We start from the raw sequence: 13,071 nt of genomic DNA, 5'->3' as shown, positions 1-13,071 counted from the left end.
ACTGGCACGCGGTGCCCAGGGAAGGTGATGCCATGGGACTCCACAGCCCAACACCAAGCATCGTCATGACCCAGACAGAGACCGTGCTGTTGGGTGGGTTGGGGGTGGTCTGTTAAAAATCCCCATCCCACACAGGCTGGTAAGGGGCTTGTGACACCCAGAGGCAGAAAGGGACCATGGGTGGAACAAATACCAGAGTCAGAAGTAGACTGCGAGGGCAAAAAGCCTTCATGCAATGACTCAGAAGGGAAAAAACATCCCGAGTGGTTGGCGTGGCTGCCATTACCAATGTGCATAGCAGGGACAGTCCCCACAGCTCCTGCTGCCTCAGCCCCATTGATGTGGGCTGAGCCTCCCCACAGAGCAGGGTCCTCCAGCCCCCATATCACAGCCAAGCATCATGGGCAGAGCTCCGAGCATCACTGCCACCCCTGGCCGCACCACACAGCTCTCGCCCCCATCTTCTGGCTGCCCCTTGACGGGGCCACCGGGTCTTTTTGGGAGCAGATCTACAGCCACGTCACACAGCACGGGGAGAGCGACAGCGGAAGTGTCCCCATGCATGATCTGCCCTGCACAGGGCTCTGCTGGGCTGCTCAGAAGCCCCCACCACTCTCCTGTCCTCCCTCCTGAGCACTTGAGTTTGCAGGATTAATGTGTGTTCAGCAGATTTCTGCAACAGCACTAAAACCCAGGCTGGCAGATTAGATGACCAACATCCTCCTGACCAGCACCCCATAGACCAAGGGGTGAGGGGAGAAGCTAAAACCCTCGTTTCCTGCTTAGACAGTTACAACAGAGCCGCACGCACGTGGCCCTGACCCACGTGGGCAGCACTGCCAGCCCAGAGACGTGCAGAGCCCCAGGTTCCTCCACTCTCCTGATCTCTCAGTCATCCCACTGCTCACGGGGCAGCTTCCAGGGAGGGCAAACCCCAGGGGTGAACTGAGCATCCATCCCAACTGCCAAACCTCACTCCAAGCTCAGCTGCCCCCAGCTTGATCTCGTATCTAGGCTGTTCCCCCATCAACAGCACCTTCTGCCTGCCCCACCAAGCCACCCACCTGGCAGGGACCCTGCAAGGCAGGGAGCCCCCCCAGCCCACCCGAGGCAGAGGGCTGCAAACCCACACCCCCTGTGGACTTGTTCCAGGGGGTTGCCTACCCCTCTTCAGGCAGACAAATGTTTAATTTGTTCCCCTGAGGCCTCTCCCCCCTCTCTGATGCCCAACCCTGGTGCCCGGCAGCTGCAGGGAAGAGAGGAGCCCACAGGAAAAGCCTGGACACACACACAGAGACAAGCGCAAAGCCTTAAAATCCTGTTCATAAAAACACACCCCCTCTGTACAGTGCACAGCATCCTTTTTACAGTATTTACCGTAGCAGCCGAGGCAGAGGCACTCCGGCGCAGGCAGGGCCTTATTTGCGGCTCCCCGTGCAAAGCAAAGGGCCAGCAGCGACAGTCACCACCTGCAACAGATGCTACTGTGGGAACAGTCTTTTCTGACACAGGAGGGGACACCAAGCTCTCACTGATGTACTGCAAGCTGATCTTCCCTAAACTCACCAAGGGTTTCTCCTCTGGCTTCAACAGCGGCATGGATACCCCCTCCAAAACCCCCCAAACCCACTCAGTCACAAGCGCTGCCAGCCCCCCTCAGAGGGCAGAGCCTGGTGCCCTCACTGAGAGCTCTTCTCATCTCAGCGCTGGCAGAGTCTGGCCCTGCAGGCGGGAGCAGAGCAAGTCCCAGCCACCGTCACAGCCCAGCTGCCGGTCCCATCACCGGATCAGTCCCCACATGTGGCTGGCACTGCCCTTCCCCGGCACGGAGCAGCGTGGCACAGGAAAGCTGTCACCCACGCCGGCGGCGGGTGGCAGGGGCACAGAAGCAGAGGGTGCATCAGGGAGGCATGGAGCTCATCTGCTGCGGGTCCTCCTCCCCAAACTTGCTACCAAAACCACATCTCACATCTCTGCAGAACAATCAATGGGAAAAAAAAAAAAAAAAAAAGGAAAAAAAATAATTGGTCAGATGACTGCTGGGGGGGAGGAGGGCTGTACAGTGCACTGGAACCCCCCCCACCCCAGGCACCACCAGCAGCAGGGTTAGAGCAGAAATCTTCTGGGGGACTCTGGCCCCCTTCCTGCTCCGCTCCTGCCCAGCATGGCTTGGCATCAGCAGAAGCAATGTTCCCACCAGCCACCTCATTTTGGACACTCAAAAGGGAAGGGAACAGATACTGAGAACTGCCTGGGGGAAGTATTTAGTTTTATTTTTTTTTTATATCAAGTTCTCTCTGCCTCCAGCCTGTCACCCAGGGACCCCTCTGAAGGGGAAGTCTGGCCTCTGCCTCAGTTTTCCCAGAAAAGAAGCTACTGGGGACCAGACAACCTCACAGGACTGCAGAGCTGCCTGGGTAAAGCTGCCAGAGATGCCCAGCATAGCAACACCACCTTCCCTAGGAGTACCCACAGCCAAGCCCTCCACTAGGAGAAAAACATCTGCAGGAGACCACAACCTGTCTGTGCTCCCCGAGGGCTGGAATTCCCTTCTCTGCCACTGCACAGGCAGTCTGAAGCAGTTCTCACTCCACAGATGCAGAAGTCTCACTCCGAGACCTGCCCGGTGCCAACACACCCCAAGGGGCACCTCCACGGGCATGCGTTCGGTGGTACTGATTGAGTCTGAACCCTCACTTTCCTTCCGACAAATGGGACATTTCCACAGGGCTGATTTTTTCCACACTGGGGTACACCACAAGGAAAAATACTCTTTTCCTGCTGCTCACCTTCCCACCCTGCAAGAAAAGCTTTTGAGCAGCAGCTGGAGGAATGCTGTAGGCAGAGGGCCACAAGCATCCATACATCTTCCCAAAAACATCAATAGCTCTGCAGGTTGCGCTGTTTGGCCACCTTTCTTGCAGGCCTTTTGCAGGACCGACCTGGCCTCCACATCCCCCATCCCTTCCACCAGGACAGCACCACCAGCTCCACTTCACCAGCTTGGGGAAACTGAGGCACCAGAGAGGGAATTCACTCAAGCAATGGGATTTCTGCCCCAGCTGAAAGAGCTTCAAGAGGGATGGGGGTGTGATATCCAGATAAGCCCCTCGCCAAAAGAAAAGACAGAAGGATTCCACTCTTGCAGCCAAACCTGGGCTCTAAGCCCCTGCAGTGGGAGCCCCAGCTAGGAGGGGTGGTAGGCCAGGCTCTGCTGAGCCAGAGGCAATGGAAAAGCCCCAGGCCGGGTGTTCTGCCACACTGGATGCAGCCTGGGGCTCGGGAAGCACCAGGACCAGAGCTGTGTACTTACCCTCCAGCACTTTATCCAGATCTGCAATGAACTCCTCCAGCTCCTGTGTGTCACCGAGTTTAGCTGGCAGAAAGGCACACACTGTCAGGTCTCATTTGCAAGAAAAAAGATCCCTACCCCTTGCTTCTAACTTCTAACCACAATTGCTCCAGCTGCCTGCTGTTTCTGTCCCAGCCAGGTGCTGTCTGGGAGCAACAGAGGGTGGCTGGGGCTGAGCTGCATGTGCAACAGGGGCAGATCACTGCACAGCTCAGGAATAACCTCAGTCAAACACCCCCGAGCACAGTGTCCCCCAGGGTCGAAGCATCTCCATGGGATTACAGCCCACACTTGCACCCAGCTGCTGAAGGCGTCAAAAGAGCAGCACTGAAGCTTTCCAAGCAGTTGCCCAGCCCCCACCTGGATCTGGAGTCCCACACTCACATGGGGCTTAAGGGCAGCTGTAGCGTCACCCACCCCCACGTCCGCCAGGGCAGGGGGCTGGAAGTTACAGGGCAGAGGAGCAAGGGGTTTCACCAAGGATGCTGCTTGAGGGCAGCTTTGGCAAGAAAACAAGCCAATCCAACCTCATACTTTTTCCAGGATCCAGCCAGGACCCCAGGGCTCATTCCCACCTCCAAATCCTGGAGGGTCCCATTGGCACCCCCCAACCCCCGCCCGCAGGCGGCCCATCACTGCTGAGCCGAGCCAGGCATGCAGAAGGAAGCCCCGGGAAGCAGCCCTGGGGACAGCTCTCTCAGCCTCACCTTTGGAGGAGCAAGCATTGGCAGGGGTGTTGAGGTCCTCCTCGCTGGAGTTGAGACTGCTTCTCGGGGACGTGCTGGTACCTGCGCATGCAAAGCATTACTCACTGCCCACAGCCACAGGCACCTTATAAACAAGTTATAGAACCAGGGACCCATCATGTGGGTGGCATAGGGTCCCTGATCCACCCTGGCTCTTGGCCAGCCCATCTGTTCTTCCCCTGCTGCAAGGAATGCTTGGAAAAAGGGAACCAGAGCTTCTCTGCCAGGCCAAACAGCACCGGGGTTGCCTGGGCATGGCCATGGGGACTCCTCGGGGTTAGAGCGAAGTGGCTCCCTTTGAGCCCCCAGTTATCTCAAGCCTTATGCAGCCCTGCAGCAGGTGGCTCCCTTTGAGCCCCCAGTTATCTCAAGCCTTGTGCAGCCCTGCAGCAGCCAACCCAGCAGGAGCCCCTGCACATGCTGGGCCAGGATCCAGGGGTCATCACCTCATGCTACCCATCCAGCCCGCAAGAGATGAGTCAGGTGGGCAACTGCAAGGCCGGATCAGCTAGAAACTCAGTGGTTTACCATGGAGGAATGCCAGAGCTCCCAAAGCAACTCCATCCGCACGGACACTGTCCTCCCAAAGGGCTCCTCATTCCCCAGCCCCAACTCACTCTCCAGCTCATCAATGCCGCTGTCGTACACACTGTGTCCCGCTTTCTTCTTCAGCTCCTCCAAGTGCTGCTCGTATTGACATGCAGTGCCTCTGTCAAAGTCCTCCATCACCTCGTCAAACTCCCGCAGGAGGTCACTGAGCTCATCAGCCATTGCTGGGGGCAAGAATCCAGTGGAGGGAGGCGTTGGGGGCACACACCAGGCAGGCAGCCCCAGAAAAAGCCTCTCGGGAGCAGAACCAGGCTGGGGCCGGGGCAGCCCCCTTGCCACCTCCCTGCAGGCAGGCTGCCAGTGCCCACTCCGTGCGGGGCTGACATCGCCCCCGAGCCCCCCGCAGAGCTCTGAACCTCCTCCCCCGCCCCTCGGGCAGCTGGGCCATCCTTCCAGCGCATCCCACAGCCCAGCAGGGGCCCAGCCCAGTAAGAGCTGGTCCGAAGCAAGGCAAGGGTCTCGACCCAGCTTCTGCCCCTGCCTTCAGGCGAGGTGCGGTAGGGCTGCCCGGGGGTCCCGGCCCATCCCCGGCCCCGGGATGAGCCGCCTGCTCCGGCCCCGAGGGAGGTACCAGCAGGGTCGGCGGCGGGGAGAGGGCCAGGGCCGGCCCCGAGCACCCCCGAGCCCCCGGCTCCGCGGAGTGGGCCGGCCGATGCGAAGGCAGGGAACGAGCCCGGGAGCGGCGGGCAGCACATGGCGGGCGGGGGGGGGTCACCCCGGCAGCCGCCACCTCCGTCCCGCGGGCGGCAAACCCCGTCCTGCTCCCGGGGACCTCCCGACGGGAGCCCCGCCGGCACGGCACGGCACTCACCGGCGAGCGGGGAGCTCCGGCACGGCGGGGGGCTCCGGGGAGGCACGGCACGGCTCCAGCACTCACCGGCGGGCGGGGGGCTCCGGGGAGGCACGGCTCGGCTCGGCACTCAGCGAGGGGCTCCGGGGAGGCTCGGCACGGCTCGGCACTCAGCGGCGGGCGGGGGGCTCCGGCACGGCGGCGGGCTCCGGGGAGGCTCGGCACGGCACGGCTCGGTACTCAGCGGCGGGCGGGGGGCTCCGGGGAGGGGAGGCTCGGCACGGCACGGCACGGCTCGGCACTCAGCGGCGGGCCCGGGCGCGGCGGTTTTAGCGCCGGTGCGGGCGGCGGGCGGGACGCTCTGTGGGCGCCACCCCTCGCGGCGGGGCGCGCGTCCCTGCGGGGGTGCCAGGGGGGTGCCCCGTGGGACCCGTCCCCGCCGCCTCCGCGGGCCGCCCCCTGCCACTCCGGTCCGCCCCCCCGCCCCGTCCGAGGGCCGCCCTGGAGCCGCGGGGTGCGGGTGGCCGGGGCGTCCGCTGTCCCCCGCGGGACCGGGACCGGCCCTCCGCCCCGCGCGGTGCAGCCCGTCCCCACGCTCCGGGGGGGCTGGGTGATGCGCGGGGCCTGGGGTCAGCGGGCGGGGACGTTCGGCCCGTGGAGCCAAACCCCTTCCACACATAGCAGCCGAGGGGAGCTCTCCCGAGAGGGAAAGCCTCCTGCACACCCCTCCAGCCCACCCCTCCCTCCCCCCGCGGCGCTGCTCTCTCTGTCCCCAGGCTGAGTATGTTCTCGAGATCTTCGGGTTTCCTCCCGGTGCCCTGTTTCCTCCCCTGCATCCATCCATCCACCCACCCAGCACCTGAAGCCCCCCGGATGAGGTTTCTGCTTGTGTTCACTTTCCTTCAGCTGAGCTTTGCCTCCTCTCGGAGTTCCCCTCTCCTTCATCTCCTTCATGCTTCCCACTGTCATGGGCTCTGCCATGGATTTTTTTCTCCCATGTTTTAGCCACTTGGATGTCGGCTCACCCAAGGTGGGCACAGCTGCACAGTATCACTCTGTCATCCAAAATCACTCCCACCTTTGTGTCTTCTGCTGAGGCCTCCCCTCCTCATCACAGAGCTTGAGACAAGAGGCCCCAGACAAGTTACTTCTCCACACTGACGAGCTGTACCTCTTCTGCCTGGCCATGAATAAAAAGCCAGTGGATCTGTGGCAGTGACTGTCCGGGTGGCAAGGAGGAGGGCGACGCAAGCAGATGCTCCTCACTCTCACCTCCTGGCTTGGAAAAGGCAGATTCCAGCTGCACTTGCTTTTTATGGAGCCCCTAACTGCCAAAAATATCTTCAGACCATCTCAAGTATTTATTTGATTTTTTTGGTAGAGGGATGTGCCTATTAAAGATAGCTGTATGGAAAGCCTCAGGTGTTTTAAGCCCTGTTCAGATTTAAGGACCAATATGTAATGAGGGAGCTGACAGCTGGTTTGTGCTCTCCAGGTTTAGGATGGTGGGTGGTTTCTCTCGGCAGGCAGTTTCAATCCACGCTGCCTTGGTGGATTCAGGAGCCCACCACGAGCTCTGCCTGCCTTTTGCCAGTGCTGCATCAGCCCAAGCAAGCATCCTCCGAGTGGGTGAGTGGGCAGGGGGAGACTACAGCGTCTGGAGGACACAGGGGCACTCATGTGCTTTCTAGCTGTGCTGGCCCAGGGTTTTCTTTAGCTCTTACTCTTCCTAGCACCTAACCACCAGTGAATGCTGACACCTTGGTAGCTCCAGGAGTGAGCTTCGTTCCTTCAGCTTTAGTAGCGAGTTCTCGAGTCAAGAGGTCTGTGTCTGGGCAACACTCTACAACATGCTCCCATGACTGACCGCTGCAGCGAGCACCACTGCTCAGCCCAGCACCAAGTGATTCCAGCACCGACAACTGGTGAACAAAGGGGCCCTCCACCGATAAACACTCGCCTCACCTCAGCTGTCTTGGAGAACAAATACTGGAACGTCAGCCAGAGACCTTGGCCTGGCAATCCTGAGCTGTGCTGGGGACACTTCAATCTTTCCCCCAGAGTGGGGAAGGCATGCGCTGACCCTTGCCATTAGCTGCTGGCTTGTGCATGGGGACAGCATCCCCTCATGGGGTTTCAATTTCATAGAACAGAATCATAGAATTGTTTAGGTTGGAAAAGACCTTTAATATCACCGAGTCCAACCCTTAACCCAGCGCTGCCAAGCCCACCACTAAACCACATCCCTAAGTGGCACATCTACACATCTTTCAAATCCCTCCGGGGTGGTGACTCCACCACTTCCCTGGGCAGCCTGTTCCAGGGCTTGACAACCCTTTCAGTGAAGAAATTTTTCCTAATACCCAATTTTAACAAAACCTGGCTGCCTGCGTGTACTCCCATAGGTACAGGAGGCCAGGCATTACCAGGGAGAAAGGTCTAGTTATTATGTTATTGCAGATGGGAAGTACCTTTACTGTTCATCTCCATTTATTTCATGTTCTGGCTAACCATACCGATTGACCGATGCCAGCAGCATTTGGCAGCATCCCTTGGTTTTCCCAGGTTGGGGTGGTGCAGAACATGATCTCACCCCTTGCGATGCAGGACCTAGATTTAGCAGACATTGCATGTCTGATGGCAGCTGAGATGCCATCAGGAAGCAGTGGTATCAGAGCAAGCTGACCCACCATAGTGGGAGGGACCCAGCTCTGGTTTGTCATGCCTTGGTCTGGGGTTTTCCACCATGACTGGCACAGCCCAGCCCAGCAAGGGCTGGGAACCCCCAGTAACCCCCAGTATTATCTGTCAGGTGTGTCTGATACCTTTCTTCTCTGGATTTAACCCTTTGGGCAGTTTCTCTGGTCTCAAAAATGCAAATAAAGCAAAGCTTTGCTTAGAAGTGGAGTAACTTACTTTGAGTCATTTATGTTCTTTCAGTTTACCATGGGAACTTGAGTGGATAAAGTGTTACGTGATGCCATTCAATGTGTTTATGCATGTATATATCCTAATCAGCGGTCTAAGAGAGACACATGGGATAAAAAAAGAAAAAAGATCCTACTTTCTTTGCTGTTGACTGTAAAATCGCTCACTTGCTCATGAATCTGAGTAACTGGTCCTCCTGCTGCAAGATACTTCCTGTTGTATCCTTTACCCTCCTTAAGACCTCTAAGCTTGGCTCTAGCTGTAAAAACAGCTCCAGTGCTGAGTGGCCTGAGGTGGTTTCGGTGGTGGTGGTGCCAACAACCAGCCTTTAACCGCCCTGCACTGGCACTGGGGGTCTAGAAACATCGACAGACACTTTCAGATTATTTCAAAAGGCGCAGTCATGGAGGCTTGCAGGTTCAGCCTGGGGAGAAGGGGAGAAGAGCCCAACAATAAATCTGAAGCATAACAAAAGCTAACCAGCTTTTTCACAGCAGCTCTGGAATGATGTTAATGCTTCATAAATGATGGTGCTTTGCAACTGATTTGTAAAGTGGGGGTTATTTTGTGAGGCTGAAATAAAACAAGCTGTAAGCAAATACTCATGCATGCCAGGCAGTGACAGCCCATGTGCTTCTGAGAGAGAAAAAAGTCTGGTACTGCTCAGAGGAGGCTGCTGCGAGAGCGGCGCGGCTGCTGCCGGGCTGCCCTCAAGTGGAGTTTTTTGCAATATCCCATTGGCAGTGACAGCCGCCCTTGAGCAGTTTTCAACTCTTGCGATGCAGTGGTAGAAAGACCCACAGTGATTTTTGTATTCTCTATGGTAAATGGAGGAAAAGAGCATGCTTCCCAGCGAGCCCCCAGTGTCCCCAGTGCCCACCACCACGCCGCTGCGAAAGTAAACTTCAAAGGGACTTTTTTTTTGCAAAGCAAAGCAAATAGCTGCCTGGTATTTCAGCATCCTTGTCCCGTTCAGATTATTGCAAGCTGGTTGGTGATTCGGTGTGTAGTGGTATTTCTGAACTTCTTCCCACCACCCAGCGGGAACGGTATAAAACAGAGTGTAATTGGGGAATGGATGGATAAGGCTCACCGGGTGCAGTGGGTGACAAGCCATCCTGGAGACACCTGTCCTACATGTGTGTTGTATGTTGGATCCCTTGGGGTGTAAAACACAGAGTCCAGTGAGAAACTGGAGGGCAGCCAGCCCGGCTGGCAGGAAGCCTTCGTAGGGGTGACCTGATGCTCTTGTATGTGCCTGTTGTAACGTTCAATGGTGACCACAAACCTTTCAGTCACTTTTTAAATCCTTGTGTGGCTTCCAAGGGGGCAACACACACAGACAGCCCAACACTATAGTCCTGTGTAGACCTGTTGACCACTGCCCCCTCCCATCCCCAAATGTGGCATAGCTCTGCGGTGCGTATCGCCCAGTAGGTGCTATGGTTTGGTGTTCTGCTGGTATCAGAGTTCCTGTGGTATCCACTATAATCGCTCAGGGCTTAGCAGTGGGAGAACAAATTAAAGCTCAGAGGAATCAAGGGAGAGAAGCCAAAGTGACGTTGGTGGCATTAATCAATGCCGCAGTCGCTCTCAGAGTGACTTACTGTGGCAATGGGGAATGTGGAAATGTTCACTCGGGTTGGGATTTTCTTTTTTGATACTGAAAAATTTGATCAAAACCATGAGATGTGTGGACTTCTCACCATTGACCTCTGTGCCGGATCTGTTGCTCTTGGTAGAAACAAGTCAAAGCTACACCTAGAAGCAGGGGCATCAGGTAGAGCTCTGGCTGGGACAAGGCATGAAGCACTTCGCTGGGTTTGTGTTCTGCTTGAGATCTTAATGTCAGCCTTGATGCTTCTGGCTTCCTCCTGTATGAGCAGGCCAGTGGCTGCAGCTGCTGAAATGTTTGGGCAGAAAAGTGCTCGTCATGTTCTAACAATGCGCTAAAGATGAGGGATGAAGGTTTGTGCCATCTCTATCCTCTGCCTGTGGCCATCAGTTCTCTTCAGTCCCCAAGGAATCCAACATACAACACACTTGTAGGACAGGTGTCTCCTGGATGGCCTGTCACCCACTGCACCCAGTGAGCCTTATCCATCCATTCTCTGTGCACCCAGGACTCCAACACTTCATGTCCTCCCATGATGACAAAGAAGCTGATGTGCAGCCCAGGTTTCAGGTTGGCAAAATGATTTGAGTGCCCTTTTGTCCACGTGAAGACACAAAGATTACTTGCTTTTTCTTGGTTTAAAATTCTTGGTGAACATTTGTAGCAACTCCTCCCAGCCTGAGGATCTGCCCCCTTCCCAGTGCTCCCCCACAGTGGGGACACAGAAAGATCCACCATCAAGTTGTGACCAAGAGTTACCAGAACATCTTGTCCTCGTTCGCGCGTTACTGTTAACGGACTGAAGCCGTTACCACTAACAGGAGATAACTAGTGACATGGGAACAGTAAGATCAACACCAGCTGTTGACTGAGAGCGGGGTCGTGCAGACATGCCAGAGGCTTCTAGGAAGAAATACGGAAGGTATCCCAGAGGGTCTGCTCTTGCAGATCCTGCAGCCTGTCCTGCACAGAGCAGCCGCTGCCTCCTTGGATATGGCGTTGGTTACACAGAGGGTGCTCGAGTATGCTGGTGACCTCAGAAACCTTCAGTGGTCTTATGGTATCCTGAGTTTATCCACTCCTGCAGACTCCAAAGCACTGTTCGTTTCTGGAGCTTATCAGTTCTTGGGAGGCTTTTACCAGCTATCTCTCAGCACACACTTCTCTCTTCATGCTGTTCTCCAGGAACTACCTCTCCACCCATCCCAACTGTACCCATCCACAGGGAAGGGACCTTTACAAAATAAGAGCTCAGCCCTAAGCAGCACAGTTGAGAGGGTGCAGTACCTCCAGGCAGGCACCATCCACCAGACAGATGCAGCTGAGCCTACGTTGGAACCCCTCCTCCCTCTCAGGCTGAGGGGCACAGCGAGGCTCAAGCATTTGTTAATAATCTTATTGATGCTACATGGCACAGGCCAAAGCTGTGACACTGTTAGGGTAGCGAGGCACACGAGCCAAGCCACGGCCACAGCCCTGCTCCAACTGCCCAGCCAACACATGCTGTCGGAGCCTACATCTCAGGCCAGACTCTGACCTGCATCCCCCCTCCCCTGGACGGAGCTGGTACCCAGCCCCGAGCAGCACCCGCCGCTCCCCCACGCAGGAGCATCCTGCCAGCCCAAAGCTTCCCAGGGCGCCGGTCCCAGCTGCGATCCCCCATTCCACCTCTCATGGACTGACTCTGGATGTGAACGTAGGAAAACCCACATGGAGCGAACCACTGATGGAGCTTCCGTCCTCCTTTAAACACCCCAGTTCCTCCTTGTCCTCCCTGAGCCACAGTTCTGCCAAACGCTCCAGCTTGGTTTTGTTTTCAAGAATACTTTTTCATTTTTCAGCCACTCTGGGGAGGCAAAGGGCTGTCAAGTCCTTCAGCTTCTACTCAACATGCCAGTGTAAACAGAAACATTTTAAATCACAAGAAAAAAACCCAACTATGCCCACATGTCAGCGTATGGCAGCTGTGATGAGGAGCTCATAGCAACAGGCTGGGAACTTATGCAGACATGAATTTCAATCAGTCCTCTGCTAAGGTTGAGGTTGGGGGAGTTTCAGAGTCATACATGAAACAGGACAATTAAATCTATCGTGGAACAGACATTTCTATCACACGTGAGAAACCCTGCTGTCTAATACAACCCAAAGTGACAGACAGATGGAGACCTACAGAGCAACAAAAGGAAGCAACTACAAAGCCAAACCCTGCCTGCCCTGAATTATAAAGCCAGACATTTTTGCCAAGATTCATGGAGAACAAACACTGTTGTAATCATCAGTGTGTATCTCATCGTTTCTCCAGAATAAAGTCATGGATTTACAGCCAATGTCAGGTAATCCAAAGAAGAGGAGCTGTGACACCAGATCCATCTGCCCCAAACACTAAAAAGTCCTGGTTTAGCTCATTCCTGTCTTCTTTCTGCCCAGCTGCTTGCCAGCATTAACTGCCTTCCTTTCTTACCTGTCTGACCTGGTTTTCTACACCAGTACTGCTCTGGGCACCAGTTCTCCTCCCATCACATTCCTTACCAGCTTCCTACCCACCTGCCCTCTTCTCGGCTCTCCAACTGCATTTCCTTGGAAGTAAGATCTAAACTGTGAATGTGACCATTGACATGTCAAGACAAGAATATAAATTACATCATCTCAGAAGACAGATGAAAGGCAAAAAGACATTGCATGCAAAATTCACAGATGCCTCTTTTGCTGTCCCTTTGCCTTTGACTTCCCCCTCCACGGACACTGTTGACCCTGCACCATGCTGGCTGTGGCTCGCTGTGCCAGCCTAGCCCACCGGAGCTGCCTGTGGATGGCTGCCAGAGCATCCCTCCCTGTGCCGCTGCTTCACCCAGAGACAACCCAGCCCACAGGGGTTACCGAGTAAGGGGCAGCCAGGCCACGTCCGGCAGAGTAAAGGGAAAGAAAACAACAGAAAATATTTGCTGATAACTTTCATTCTGCCAGATCAGCTAAAAACATATATTTGCATGTAACCGGCAGTGAATTCCAGCGCCTGAGCAGCAGGAATACC

The 13,071-nt window shown here is 55.9% G+C and overlaps 2 protein-coding genes across 3 annotated transcripts; one reads left to right on the top strand and one right to left on the bottom strand.

Moving 5' to 3' along the window:
• Positions 1 to 1,297: 1,297 nt before the first annotated feature.
• On the bottom strand, positions 1,298 to 5,681 carry LOC101923921 (regulator of cell cycle RGCC). Of its 2 annotated transcripts, none has more exons than XM_055818210.1 (5): positions 5,585 to 5,681; positions 4,716 to 4,871; positions 4,060 to 4,140; positions 3,314 to 3,376; positions 1,298 to 1,973 (listed from the first exon to the last, which is right to left on the bottom strand). In XM_055818210.1, exons 2-5 carry the CDS (start codon positions 4,867 to 4,869, stop codon positions 1,966 to 1,968), a joined length of 306 nt encoding a protein of 101 aa, XP_055674185.1. In that variant the 5' UTR covers positions 4,870 to 4,871; positions 5,585 to 5,681; the 3' UTR covers positions 1,298 to 1,965. The 2 variants fall into 2 exon arrangements, with proteins under 2 accessions (XP_055674185.1, XP_055674186.1); XM_055818211.1 differs by having other exon boundaries at positions 5,519 to 5,639.
• LOC129785586 (translation initiation factor IF-2-like) lies at positions 4,878 to 8,425 on the top strand. Its single transcript, XM_055818208.1, has 2 exons — positions 4,878 to 5,608; positions 5,649 to 8,425. Exons 1-2 carry the CDS (start codon positions 5,246 to 5,248, stop codon positions 6,276 to 6,278), a joined length of 993 nt encoding a protein of 330 aa, XP_055674183.1. The 5' UTR covers positions 4,878 to 5,245; the 3' UTR covers positions 6,279 to 8,425.
• The last annotated feature ends 4,646 nt before the right edge of the window (positions 8,426 to 13,071 follow it).

This window comes from Falco peregrinus, chromosome 13 (genome assembly GCF_023634155.1).
Source record: "Falco peregrinus isolate bFalPer1 chromosome 13, bFalPer1.pri, whole genome shotgun sequence".
Classification (NCBI taxonomy): domain Eukaryota; kingdom Metazoa; phylum Chordata; class Aves; order Falconiformes; family Falconidae; genus Falco; species Falco peregrinus.
The sequence above is the reverse complement of the archived record's forward strand: the minus strand, read 5'-3'. Positions and strand labels throughout refer to the sequence as shown.